The sequence below is a fragment of the Choloepus didactylus genome, chromosome 6 (genome assembly GCF_015220235.1).
Source record: "Choloepus didactylus isolate mChoDid1 chromosome 6, mChoDid1.pri, whole genome shotgun sequence".
Lineage (NCBI taxonomy): Eukaryota > Metazoa > Chordata > Mammalia > Pilosa > Megalonychidae > Choloepus > Choloepus didactylus.
In genome coordinates this window covers 803780-816408 of record NC_051312.1, presented here as the reverse complement: position 1 = coordinate 816408, position 12629 = coordinate 803780, and the positions used below count along the sequence as shown (strand labels likewise).

Here is a 12629-nt window from a genome sequence, read left to right as displayed (position 1 = left end):
GTCCGGGGGCAGGATCCTTGAAGGCCTTTCAGAAGGTCTCAGTGCCGACAGCAGTTGGGAGATCTCCTTGGAGCAATTCCCGGGGCCAGGCCCGCCCCTCGCCCGCTCCAACCCGCGGACGAGCTGCGGGCCCCGTTCCCGGCCTGGTTTGTTTCTTCGCTCGCGGGCTCCCGGCCGACGCTACCGCCGCCCTGTCCCCATCAGTGCCCCGCGTCCCGGGCTCCAGGCGGGGAAGGAGCCGCTGGCGTCCACAGCAGCTGAGCCGGGTGGGCGGACACACGCGCCCTGCGCGGCAGCTCAGCGCCCCAGCCCCGGGGCTGCGCAGAGCCAAGGGAGACCCTGAGGCCCCGCCCCGCCCACAGCTCCCGCCCACAGCTCCCGCCCCGGGCGCAGGCCCCGCCCACAACACAAGTCCCCGCCCCGGCGCGCGTGCCCCTCCCACAGCCCCAAGCCCCGCCCCGGCGCGCAGCCCCCGCCCACAGCCACAAGCCCCGCCCGAGTCCCCGCCCCAGCGCGCAGGTCCCGCCCCGCCCACAGCTCCCGCTCCCGCACAACAGCCAAAAGCCCCGCCCATGTCCCCGCCCCGGCGCGCAGGCCCCGCCCCGCAGCCATAAAAGCGCCTGCTCGGCTCTGCTCTGGGAGGTAAAACTTTCCGATCCGGCGGCTCCGGCATCCAGGTACTTGGGACCTCTGACCCGGGCGGAGGAGGGACCCAGAGCCCACGTCGCGCGTCCCTGTTCACTGTGCAGAGCCGCGGCCCAGAGGGGGGTTGGGGGGAAGGCGAAGGGATGAGAGAGCCCTCCTGGATTGAGTGATCTGGAGGAGGGGGGTCCGGGGGCAGAGGACGGGGAGGGAGGTCGGGGGAGGGGACAGGGTGCGCGGAAGTGGGGGGTCCTGGGGCAGCGGAGGTGGAGGTGGGGGTCTGGGGAAAGAGGAGGTGGAGGTGGGGAGTCCGGGGGCAGAGGAAGGGAAAGTAGGGGTCCGGGGGCAGAGGACGGGGAGGGAGGTCGGGGGACGTGGGGTTCGGGGACTGAGGACCGGCAGGTGGGGATGGAGGGGGACACGGAGGACCGGGAGGTGGACGCGAGGAGGGGTGGGGCGGGAGGGGAAGGAAGGCGTTGCGCCGGCGCCCGGGCCGGCCCTCCGCTTAGGTTTCGATTTCCGGCGCTCTGGCATCGGGTTTCGCTTTCCCGGCGCCTCAGGCTCGCCCCCTCCTCGCGGCCATTGCCGCCGCCTCCGCAGGGTCCAGTCTGCGACCGCCGGTCCAGACTTGGAGGCTGGCTCAACACCGGTGACTTCACGTGTGACCGCCCACCACATCTGTAGTCACATCATGCCACCTTTGCCATGAAATCCACACCTCGGCAACGTCTGTGGCCATAAGTCTCCAGCCCGCACGTGACCGCCTTCAACACCTGTAACACCTGGGTCATACCTGTGACACCTGACCACTACCTGCGGTCACTGCCCCGACACCTGGGACCACAAGCCCGCTCACCCGAGGGCTCGGCCGGCGGGGTCTGCGGAGGGATGGCCTTAGCCCCCGAGAGGTGAGAACCCGGCCGCCCCCCAGATTCCCGGCCCCGAGGGCCTGTGCCGCCCGCGGCTCTGACCCCGGCGGTGGCCGCTCCGCCCGCAGGGGGGCCCCGCGCGTGCTCTTCGGAGAGTGGCTACTGCGAGAGGTCGGCAGCGGCCGCTACGAGGGGCTGCGGTGGCTGGACGCGGCCCGCACGCACTTCCGCGTCCCCTGGAAGCACTTCGCGCGCAAAGACCTGGACGAGGCAGACGCCCGCATCTTCAAGGTGGGACCCCGTCCTGTCCCCGGGGCACCGGACCGGGACTCCTCGGCCCCTGCCTGCCTGCCCATGCCCTGTGCCCCCCTCCCCAGGCCTGGGCCGTGGCACGCGGCAGGTGGCCGCCCAGCAGCAGCGGGGCCGCGGGGCCACCCTCCGAGTCCCGGGAGCGCGCCGGCTGGAAAACCAATTTCCGCTGCGCCTTGCGCAGCACCCAACGCTTCCTGATGGTGCAGGACAACTCCGCGGACCCTGCCGACCCGCACAAGGTGTATGCGCTCAACCCCGCACAGGGGTGGGGAGGTGAGGAGCACCCCGGGGGGCGGGGGCAAGGGGAGCTGGCTCAGAGGGGCTGAGGAGTCAGGACTTGGGCAGATGGTGGTTTTAGAATCTAGGTGGCTGCTGGATCAGGACCGATGCAGTCCCCCTCCCAGCCTTGCCCACCAAGGCCACGGCCCCGGATTGAGCATGGCACCAAGCTGTTGTGGAGGCAGGAGAGCAGGGCAGGGCAGTCCAGGGGCCGCTGGGGAGTCACTGCCCGGTCCCTGCACCAGGCCCGGGTAGTGACACTCCCGCCCCTTCCTTAGAGGATCCACGCTGTGGTGGGGCGGCAGCAGCGGCCCTGGCAGATGTTCCATCGGCGAGGGTAAGTTTTGCCCTGTCTTGTCTCCCCTGCCCAGCCGGGGAGCTGCTTATGCTGCTCTGCTTGCCCTGCAGGGGCTGCTTGCACCATTCCCTGGAGGACATGCTGGTGAGAGGCCGGAGCTCGGCCCAGGTTGGGGTGGAGCCACAGGGCCGAGCCCTGAGCCCTGCAATTCAAGCCCTGCTCCTGCTCCAGCTGGGGACACTGACGACCTCTTGCACCAAGCTCCGCAGCAGAGCTGCCTCCAGGAACACCTGCTGGCAGCAGTCTGGGGGCTGGACCCAGCCCCACAGCTTCCTGGTGAGCGGTAGCACCAGGCCCTGAGAGGGTGCACTGCAGGACGATGGGGGTGGAGCGGGGATGGCAGTATCAGGAACGGTAGTTGCCAGCGCCAGGGCTAAGGGGGCGGGTCCAGGCCACTGTCCCACCTCTGGCTTCCTCCTTAGGCCCAGCACTTGAGGCCGGGGCGCTGCACTCAGCCCTGCAGCAGGCCCTGACGACACACGAAGGGAGGGGGCTGCTGGGCGAGGTGCTAGCCCCAGCCCTGGAGCCTGCACAGGAGGTGGGGCCCAGCCTGCTGCCAGCCCCAGGGCCCCAGGCTGAGCCTGGCCCCCACATCTGCACCCCACCCTCAGGTGACCGGGGCCCCCAAGGGAGGAGGGAAGGGGGCCGGCCCACGGCCTCCCTGCCGCTCACTGTGGTGCTTCTACACCAGAGCCCGGCCTGGCCCTGGACGTGACCATCATGTACAAGGGCCGCACGGTCCTCCAGGAGGTGGTGGGGCGGCCCAGCTGTGTACTCCTCTACGGACCACCCAGCGGGCCCCCCGAGGCCGCAGCCCCGCAGCTCGTGGCCTTCCCCAGCCCCGCGGTGCTTCCGGACCAGAAGCAGCTGCGCTACACGGAGGAGCTGCTGCAGCACGTGGCCCCCGGCCTGCAGCTGGAGCTGCGCAACTGCAGCCTGTGGGCCCGGCGCCTGGGCAAGTGCAAGGTCTACTGGGAGGTGGGCGGCCCCCTGGGCTCCGCCAGCCCCAGCACACCTGCCCGCCTGCTGCTCCGGAACTGCGACACCCTCCTCTTCGACTTCAGCACCTTCCTCCAGGGTCAGTGGCGTGCTGTTCCCAGTGCACCCCGCCCGCCCCGCTCCTGCCCCAGGGTGCCCACCAGCGCTCACTGGGGTCTGTGTCCTGCAGAGCTGATGGAGTTCCGGGCACGGCGCCGGGGCTCCCCGCACTACACCATCTACCTGGGCTTCGGGCAGGACCTGGCGGCCGGGAGGCCGAAGGAGAAGAGCCTTGTCCTGGTGAAGGTGAGGCAGCCCTGGCCCTGGCGCAGGCGAGGCGGCTCTGGCTGGCCCTGACCTCGCTCTCTCCCGCAGCTCGAGTCGTGGCTCTGCAGGGCGTACCATGAGGACGTGCAGCGCGAAGGTGTGTCCTCACTGGACAGCAGCACCCTCAGCCTCTGCCTGTCCAGCTCCAACAGCCTCTACGATGACATCGATCACTTCCTCATGGAGCTGGAGCAGCCGGCCTAAGCCGGCCTACCACCCTTGCTCAAATTAAAAGGGCCTCAGAACTGATGGTGGTGTGCTCACTGGGCCCGGCAGGCACTCAGGAGGGCGCCAAGAGGGCGGGTGGTGGAGACAGCGCATGGGCACCCAGAGGGGACCCTTGGGGCCCCCAAGGCAGGGAGATGATCCCCCCGACAGTGGTCCTCTGTGCACACCCCCCTTCCTCTGTCCTCACAGTGAAGAGACTCAGGTCACAGGCATTAGTGCCAACAAACTGCTCAGAACACCAAAACCCAAAAAGCTCTGAGGCAGGAGACACTGGCTGACACCCACTGCCAGGTCCCGCAGAACCCTGCCACAACCACTGCGTCCCGGAAGAAGGCGTGAGCTGCGCGTAAAGCAGCAGAACTGGAAAACAGAAAAAAAGAAAACTCCTATGTAAGAGACCCATCTGCCGGCTCACTGCTGGCTCTGCAGAGGCTCAGCAGGGCCCCCTGGGCCCCTCTCAAGTACTGAGTCATGGAGATATTTCTAAAGAGAATCAAGAGAATCCGTTTTTGATAAATTAGAACACAATAAAAACAGTATATATCTATAATATACATATAAAAAAGTCCAGTTTTAAACTGTGAGCCAGACAGGTGTGCAGACCATGTGTGATCACAGGAACCCTGAAAACAGGCACGCCCCACGGCCCCGAGCCCCCTCTCCTGCGCTGCCAGCAGAGCCATTGGGACACACCAAGTGCCGCCACCAGAGTGTGGCCAAGCCCGAGGGCTGCCCAGGCCGCCTCAGCTCGCGGCCTCCTGGGCAGGCGGCTGCTCCTCGGGCTCGGCCCTCTTGTGCTTCCGCATGTGCCTATACTTCTCCACGTAGGCCCGCACCAGGTTGGCCACCTTCACCGGGTTGATCTGTCCGCTCCTGCTGTGGCAGATCTGCGGAAAGAGGCGCCATCATCCAGGCGCCCTCGTCGCTGCGACCACGTCCAATCCCAACATGGCTTGAGCTCCTAGGAGCCCCCCCACAGGCCTCGCCTCCTCGTGGGAGTGGGCCTCCAGCCCCCAAGAGATGGCCGGGCTGGGCCGGGGTCTCCAGCTGGTGGCCCTGGCACCAGGTGACACGAACGTGAACTTGGGGACACGGTGCTACAAACCCATAGCACAGGCAAAGCTGCTCACCTCTCAGGGCTTTGTTTTCCTCCTTGAAACACTGGAGGTGAACTAGACAATTTCTAGTCTCGTCTAACCATCCATCCTCCCAGGGGCAGCTGCAGGGAGACGCAGGAGCTGCCGGGGCCCGCCCCAACCCCAGGCCCACCTTCTGCACGGCCTTGCGCAGGATGTCCTTGTACTCGTCCTTGGACACCTCCCTCCTCTGGTAGAAAGGCTTCATGGCCAGCTTCACCTCTTCCACGGCCCGCTCTTGCATGTGCAGCTTCTTCATGTACTGGGGGCGAGCAGGCCCAGGTCAGAGGCCTGCAGGCCCGGTTCTGCGACAGCTTTGCAGCACAGCATCCACCGTGTACTGTCCGGACCCAGGCCCCACCCCAGGGCTGGCTCTGCCCCTGAACTGAACCCCTAGAAATCCTGGTTCCTGAGCGGGCAGGAGGGGCAGGGCAGGCACAGGGCTCACCTCCTCATTCTTTGTCTTCTCTGCGGCTGGCTTGGGGACGGTCTTCTCTTCCGAGTCGTTGGCCATGGGGGCTTGGACAGCCGGCTCGAGGGCTGTGGTCAGGACGGTGGGCACTGGGGCCAGGCTCGGGGCAGCCATGCAGCCCACCAGGGGAAGGCTCCCCTGCATGACACACTGGGATGTGGGCTGGCTGACTGGAGCATCAGGTGGGACGCTTGAGGGCAGAGCTGGGGCCAGAGGCATGTTGGGGCTGTAAACCTGGGCGAGAATCCCCACTGAGCATCAGAGCTGAGACTGGCAGTGTTCACCACCCCAGTCCCCACAGCCCATGGTGGGGTACGAGACGGGAGCCCTGTGCCTCTCCCCCAGGTGCACACCCACCTGAGAGGAGCTGGGCTCGAAGAAGGCGGGCTCAGGAAGTATGTGGCTGGGAGGGGGCAACTCGGAGGGCAGTGCCTGGCTGGTGGCCACGGGGCCCAGGACCTCCACTTCCCAGGCCCCGTCCTGGGGCCTCTGCAGCTGGTGGAGAGGCGTCCCTGAAGGCCAGAGGGGCTGGGGGTGGGTGGGTGCCCTGCAGCAAGCCCCGGGCAGAACCCTTTCCTGGGCTGCAGGCCCTCAGGACAGCTCCTGGCAACCAGGACCCTGGTAGCCTCCCTGACCCCTTCACCCCGACTGCAACCAGGCAGGAGGCACAGAGGAGCCCCCACTGTGCACTGTGCTGCGGGGCAACCACAGGGTCCCAGGAGGAAGCTGCCTGCCCGATCCAAGGGCAGACACTGAGGTGCCAGCTGCCCTCCAGCGCCCATGTGTGGCCGGGACGCCCACTTACGTGGAGCCTGGTCCTCGGGCGGGGCACTGCCCCCCTCCTCCTGCAGGTTCCAGGTGACTCTCTTCACCGGGGCTCTGGGCCGTGGCAGGGAGCTGTGGCCAACGTCCTCCCCAGGCCTGGCAGCCACGCCAACCCTTTCTCTCAAAAGACCTCCCTCCTCAGCCCCCAGGGCCTGGCCCCCCATGAGGTGGAGAGCAGAGGCCTGCTGGGGGCAGCCCCACTCTGGGGGACCCTGTGCCGGGGGTGGGGGCAGCATGGCACCTTCACCATAAGCCAGAGATGTGCACCCCGTGACAACAGCCACGGCCAGGCTGGCACCACCCTGCGGGCCAGCAGGGGCCGGTGCAGGGTGAGGGGGCAGCACCCTCTCAGGGGAGGAGTCCGTGCTCTCGGGGGAAGGTGGGGAGCTCATGTCGTCAAGTTGCATGAAGACAGCCTCAGAGGAAAAGTCCTCGAAGACGTGGCCGGCCTCGACAGTGTCGCCATAATCCAGGTCATCGGGCATGGCCTCGGCCAGTGTCTCCACAGCGGGAGGTGCCTCGTGGGCCATGGCCACCTCCAGGCTGGCCGAGAGCTCCGTGCACACCGGGGTGGGTGGCCCAGCTGCAGGGCCAGCCAGGGGCCTCGGTACCTGCTGTGGGGGGGAGGGGGACGCCACCTTTACAGGCAGTTTCCTGCCCGGAGAGTGGGAGCGGGTCTGGGGCTGCTTCTCCCAGGAGTGAGGCCGCTGGTGCGCGTGGGGCCTGGGGTCTGAGCCCGGTGATCTCGACCGTCGCCGGCCCCTGTCCCGGGAACGCCGTGTCTCCCGGGGGTCCCTACGGTGCCCGTGTCTGCGGACCCTGCCCGGGCTGCTCGGCGGAGAGCCTTCTCTCCCCCGAGGCCGGGACCCTGATCTCCGCCGCCGCTTCTTCCTGCCCTCGTGGTGCTCGTGGGAGGAGCTGCTGGGGCTGCCGGAGCGGGACCCTGACCGCCGCCGTCCCCGGGGGCCGTGCCTCCGCTCCTGGCCCTTCTCCTTGGGCCTCCGGCCCTTGGCCCGGTCGTGGCTGCTGGAGCCATCGCTGGACGACCTCTGGCTCTTGGCCTTAGCCCGATGCTTCTTGGCGTTGTCCTCGCCCAGTGACAGAGAAGCCGACCGGGAGCTCCTGGCCCTGCAGCGAGACCCCGAGCGAGACCTGGAGCGGGTCCCTGGCTGCGTCTTCTCCTTGACAGTGGCCTTTTTTCTCTTCTCTTCACTCCTGCTGTGGGAGCGGGAGCGGGAGCGGGAGGGCGAGCGCAGCTCCACGACCCTGTGGGTGGCCGGCAGAGGCGTGTCCGGGCTGGGTGGGGCTTCTGGGCCCACGACTGTCACACAGGTCACCGTCCGCTCCTGGGAGCCAAAGAAGGAGCTGCGGCAGGCCCCATCCTCGTCTTCCCAGGGCTCCAGCAGGGACAGCCTCTGGCCCCAGACAGACAGGCCCCGCTTCCCAGTGGGCTCCTCACCCAGTGCCTCGCCCCCACATTCTTCCCCCTCAGCGGCCCTCTTGTCCCGGAGCGTGTGCAGCGTGCCACAGGGGCCTCGAGGCGGCTCAGGGCCTGTCCCAAAGGCAGCGCCCACTGTGTAGGAGGTGACGCAGCGCACGGCCTCCAGTGCAGGGGCCTCGGGGCAGCGGTTGGAGATGGTGCGCGTGATCTCGGAGGGCAGGGGGACAGGGCCAGGCCTCTCAGGGCTGCTGCGGGGGGAACTTGAGTCAGACCCCGTGGGGTCGAAGGGGTCATAGATCTCGCTCTTGAGCTGCTTTGTCTTTTTTATGGAGAAGAGAGGGGAAGGGGTCTCCTTCCTCTGCACCTTGCTGTCAACAGGCTGGAAGGTGTTACAGAACCCGGGGCTGGACAATCTGCTGGAATGGGCTGCATTCCCAGGAATATTGATCCTAAAGCTCTCAAAGGTTGACCCCACATTCTTCCCCCTCAGCGCTGCAGGCGGGGCCAGGCTGCCATGGGAGTCGGGGGCCGGGGGCTGGGTGCTGCCTGCTGTGGGTGTGCCGGGCTCCTGCGGGCCCCTGCTGCCAGGCTTGCCCTCGGCCCGGGTCCCCCGTCCAGGCTGCCCGGGGCTGCCCCTGCCCGTCAGCCGGCTGATGCAGGAGCTGGGGATCTCGACGCTGTGGCCGGAGGCCGGGGCTGAGTCCAGATGCCCACTGCCGCTGCTGTCCCTCCTGATCTTTGGTATTCTCGGCAGCTCGGAGATGCTGACTCTCCTGGGCACTGGTGTCAGTGGCTGGCCTGGCACTGGGTTCTCAGCTGGCGAGTGAGACCTGCTGCTGCAGCCCTGGGATGACGGAGGACGAGGAGGCAGCGCCTGCTGGCCGTCCCCACTACGTGGCTCAGCACATCTCTTCAAGCCAAGTCTCCGCACATGGGACACATTCTGGACTTGAACTGGCTGGGGGGTCGGTGGTGAGTCTGGCCTTCTGGCCACCCCCGACGTGCGAACAGGAACACAGGACAGGGCCGGGACGGGGGCCGTGCCTGGGGTGGGCCTGCTAGGGGTGCTCCATGCCGGGCTGTGCTGCCCCTCGGAGTGCACGGCTCCAGCCTGCGAGCAGCCCCCAGACCCGGGGCCTCCATCTCCCCCGGATGGGCCGAATGAGTTCCGCTGAAAAGAAACTGGAGCTAAAAAGCGAAAAAGTTAAATGGCAATCATTTCCCACCTTTGTAAAGAAGTTCAGTGATTTCTTCAACTGTTGTCAAGACTGGCTTCGAGCATTTAAATCCCCACCGTCTTCTCACTGACCCAAAGGTGCCATTTCAACACCCTCTGGGCCCAACAGGCCTGGCCCCCAGGCCCCCAGCTGTCGGTGCTTTCCCGTTCCCTTTGTGGATCAGGACGTGCCCAAGCCTGAGAGGCAGCCCTGCAAGGCCAAGGGGGTGCAAGCCCTGTGCATTGATAACCAAGTGGGTAGGGCCTGCCCATTGCGGGTCCGACTCAGCACCCCAAAAACCCCAGGACCCACAGAGTTCAGAGAGAGGCTCCAGGGTGGCTGGACTGGGTGGCTCTGGGAGGACATCAGTGCCGGCCACACTCAGGGTCCAGGCTGGAACTGCCCTCACCATTTAAAACAATTAGTTCCCAAACCGCTCAGCCACACCTGAAGGGATACTAAGGGGGCAAAGACCCAGACAATCGACTCTATTTGTGCTTTCTCTGGGAAGAGACCCTGTGGCTGCCCCTTACCCCTGTGACCCCCACACCCATCACCAGAGGCCAAGTGCCCGTGGCTGTTCTGGGGGGACGTGGCTGGAGCCGCACCTGCCCTCTTGGCGCTGAGGGAGCCGTCCCGGTGGATGACAACGTCAGCACTGCTCATCAGCAGCAGGCTCTGACTGGACAGGATGTGCCCCAGCAGGTCAGGGACGGGGGCCGCTTCCACCTCGGGCCCTGGCACGGCGGCGGCCACACTTCTCCTGCAGCACAGATGTGGGCAGTGTCAGCTGAGGCCTAGGGTCGAGCCGGCACTCCAGGTCCAGCTCTTCCCCTCACAGCCTGGCTCTGCTGCAAGGAGGGGGCTGCCTGCCGGGGCTGGGGGGTGGGCAAGGGAGCACCACCACGCTCCCTGCCCCTGCATCCCTGCAGAGCAGGGGGCCGAACCTCTCCCAGTTGCTGGCCTGGTTAATTTGTTCTGTTTTCTTCAGGCAGAAGAGGAGACCTGGCCCGGGGGTAGCCCAAGCAAGCCCAGCATGTGTTGGGACCACCTGCTGGCTCCGTCCCAAAGGTGCCTGGACCCCCCCCCCCCCCAACCAAGGGCCCTGTGAGGCCTTCCCCCGCCCAAGGCAGGGTCCCCCTGCTGGCAAGCTCTGAGTGCACCATGGGCTGGGGGTACCCCCCCCCCCCCCGCCGAAAGACCCAGCACTTCCCCCTTCCCAGCTTGGTGTGTGCGAACCAAGGGAGGCTCCACGTTTGCCATAACAGTATCTGCCAAGGCCTGGGGGACACAGATACATGTCACAGGGGCACAGAGAGAAATCAGAGTGCAGAGCTGGCGGCAGTCCCCTGGGGCTGTGGCCTGTCCTTTCCAGGTGACTGTGGGTCCCGGGTTCCTTCTAGCACTGTCCCTCACACACCTGGGAAGCCCCACGGAAACGGGTCTGGCCACTGGCTGGTGTGACCGCAGGGCCGACTGTGACAGGACCCTCCTCTTGGCACTCGCAGGGGAAGCGGGGTTTGTAGCGAGCTCCTCACAGCTGTGGGGAGAACACGGGTCAAAGGAAGCAGGTGACCCCAAACCGAGGCTGGGGAGGCCTCCCTCCAGCTCAGAAGGCCGCAGTGGCACGTGGCATGGAATGGGCTGAGAACTGCCCCGTGGTGGGTGGGACCCGACACAACAGGGCACAGAGGACAGCACTAGGGCACTGACAGCTGCGCGATCTCTTAGTGTGGGGCCGCTCTAGCCTCAGAGCTCCTCTTGCACACGGACGGGTCTGAGGACCTCTACGTGGCAGGAATCACCACCCTCGTCCCACAACTGTGAAGCAAGCCCAGGGCCACACAGCCTCAGAGGCGCCGCCCGACTGCTGCCAATGCCCGAGTGCGGCACCTGTCAAAGGGGTCCAGCTCGTATGGGTCTCCAAAGAGAGACAGAGAAGCTGCTCCGATGTCGGCCCGCATCAGCCCCAGCGAGGGGTCCACCGGCTTATACACAGACGGGATGGAGGCTCCATGCACAGGTTTCCGGAGGCCCAGGGTCTTTGCAATGCGGGAACGCACCGTGACTTCATTTTTAATCTGAATGATGATGAAGGAAAAGTGACAAACAGGAATGAAATCGAAAGGCTCTGAAAATGCCCTCTGGGGCCTTACCAGGATCCGACATAGGCCGAGTAAGTAAGAAGCCAAAGCCGGGGCTTGTGGGTGTGCACCCTGACATGCGGGGAGCACTCACCACCAAGTGCAGACGGACCCAGGCACTGTTTAACCCTAAGCAACAAAACCAACCATGAGGCTTCTGAAAGTTACTGTTGCTGAGTAGCATTTTGTTTTGAACAACTTACAGAGAGGAAAACCAACATTTGCTTACAACTAACAGTTCTAAAAACCAGCTGAGAAGTCAACACAGACAGTGTAAATCTATTCTTAACTGTACCTATCCCGTCACTAAAATCACTCAAGAGCCCTGAGCACCTCCCGTCCTGGTTCTCGCCCACGGAGGGCACTTGTCCAGGCGCTTGGCAGGCGGCCCAGGTGCAGGCCGAGGGCGTCTCTGCTAGGGGAGTGTGGCCACGGCAGCCTGGCAGGCCACTCGGGGGGACGGGCCTGTGAGGACAACGCTCCAGCAGATGGCGTGTGCACCCCGGGAGGAAACACCGCCCCAGGCACAGGCACCCCCGAGCTGAGCAATGACAGTCCTATGGAACCAACATCACGCCTGGTCTCTGCTTCAGCTCCTGCTCACTCAGACAAGAGGTTCAAATACTCTATTTGAAACTAAATAATCTCAGGAAATGAATAACAATCTGGAATGTAAATCTACACAAATACATGGCAACGACTCCCGAAAAAGGCTGCGATGCCACTTTTCAGGCTATTAACGTGTCTCCGACGGCCAGTCGAGGACCCCGGCAAGAGCCCGCAGCACGCAGCCTGGGCCCGAGGCTCGGACTCGCTGTGGACCGGAAAGGCCCACGGCAGGCTGCAGGATACCCCTCCCTGATTCAATCCCGCAGACGGGAAGAGCAAGTCCATCTGGCAACCCAGTGTATGCTCAAGGGGAGACCCTCCGCCTGGAGGACGTCTCTTTAACCCCAAATTGGTGCAGGCCTGGCTCCAGGCTCCAGGCAGTCCCTGGGCCTCGGTCTCGTGGCCTCTGCAGCCTCCCAGCCCCGGCCCGGTCCTCATTTGTGTTGCAGAAACACAGAAGAGGCCACCACGGCGACTCCTCAGACGCACCCAGCCGGCAGAGCTCTACCTTGCTCTTCTTTCCTCGCCTCTTCTTCGCACGACACGGACGTTTCTTCGACCTGGTCCCTGAGCTCGGAGGCTTCACAGATCTGGACTGGGTCCGCTTCCTCCCCAGCCCCTTCCTCCGCCTTCCTGGAAAGACAGTGACAGTCTGCACGTCACTCTTGCAGAGCCGCCCGTCCTGGGGGCCAGAGCCCACCAGACGCCGTGTGCAGACAGGAACAGCACTGGCTCACGTTCTCCAGAGCAGAAAAACAGACAATAAAAACCTGTTAAAATGTTTCTAAACTT

General features: G+C 65.4%; 2 protein-coding genes across 15 annotated transcripts in view; one reads left to right on the top strand and one right to left on the bottom strand.

Moving 5' to 3' along the window:
• Positions 1–591: 591 nt before the first annotated feature.
• Positions 592–4014, top strand: IRF7 (interferon regulatory factor 7). Its single transcript, XM_037842063.1, has 10 exons — positions 592–677; positions 1243–1550; positions 1640–1802; positions 1889–2096; positions 2381–2439; positions 2511–2736; positions 2883–3071; positions 3152–3538; positions 3629–3744; positions 3814–4014. Exons 2-10 carry the CDS (start codon positions 1531–1533, stop codon positions 3967–3969), a joined length of 1524 nt encoding a protein of 507 aa, XP_037697991.1. The 5' UTR covers positions 592–677; positions 1243–1530; the 3' UTR covers positions 3970–4014.
• Positions 4015–4525: 511 nt separating this feature from the next.
• Positions 4526–12629, bottom strand: part of PHRF1 (PHD and ring finger domains 1) — a 53954-nt gene continuing 45850 nt past the window's right edge. For all 14 annotated transcript variants that reach the window (XM_037842052.1, XM_037842054.1, XM_037842053.1 and 11 more), the window contains 9 exons: positions 12346–12470; positions 10978–11165; positions 10505–10624; positions 9693–9847; positions 6407–9055; positions 5959–6113; positions 5578–5835; positions 5263–5391; positions 4526–4880 (listed from right to left, as the gene is read on the bottom strand). In XM_037842052.1, the coding sequence (XP_037697980.1) occupies positions 4737–4880; positions 5263–5391; positions 5578–5835; positions 5959–6113; positions 6407–9055; positions 9693–9847; positions 10505–10624; positions 10978–11165; positions 12346–12470 (3923 nt within the window). In that variant the 3' untranslated portion in view covers positions 4526–4736. The remainder of the gene's footprint in view (positions 4881–5262; positions 5392–5577; positions 5836–5958; positions 6114–6406; positions 9056–9692; positions 9848–10504; positions 10625–10977; positions 11166–12345; positions 12471–12629) is intronic.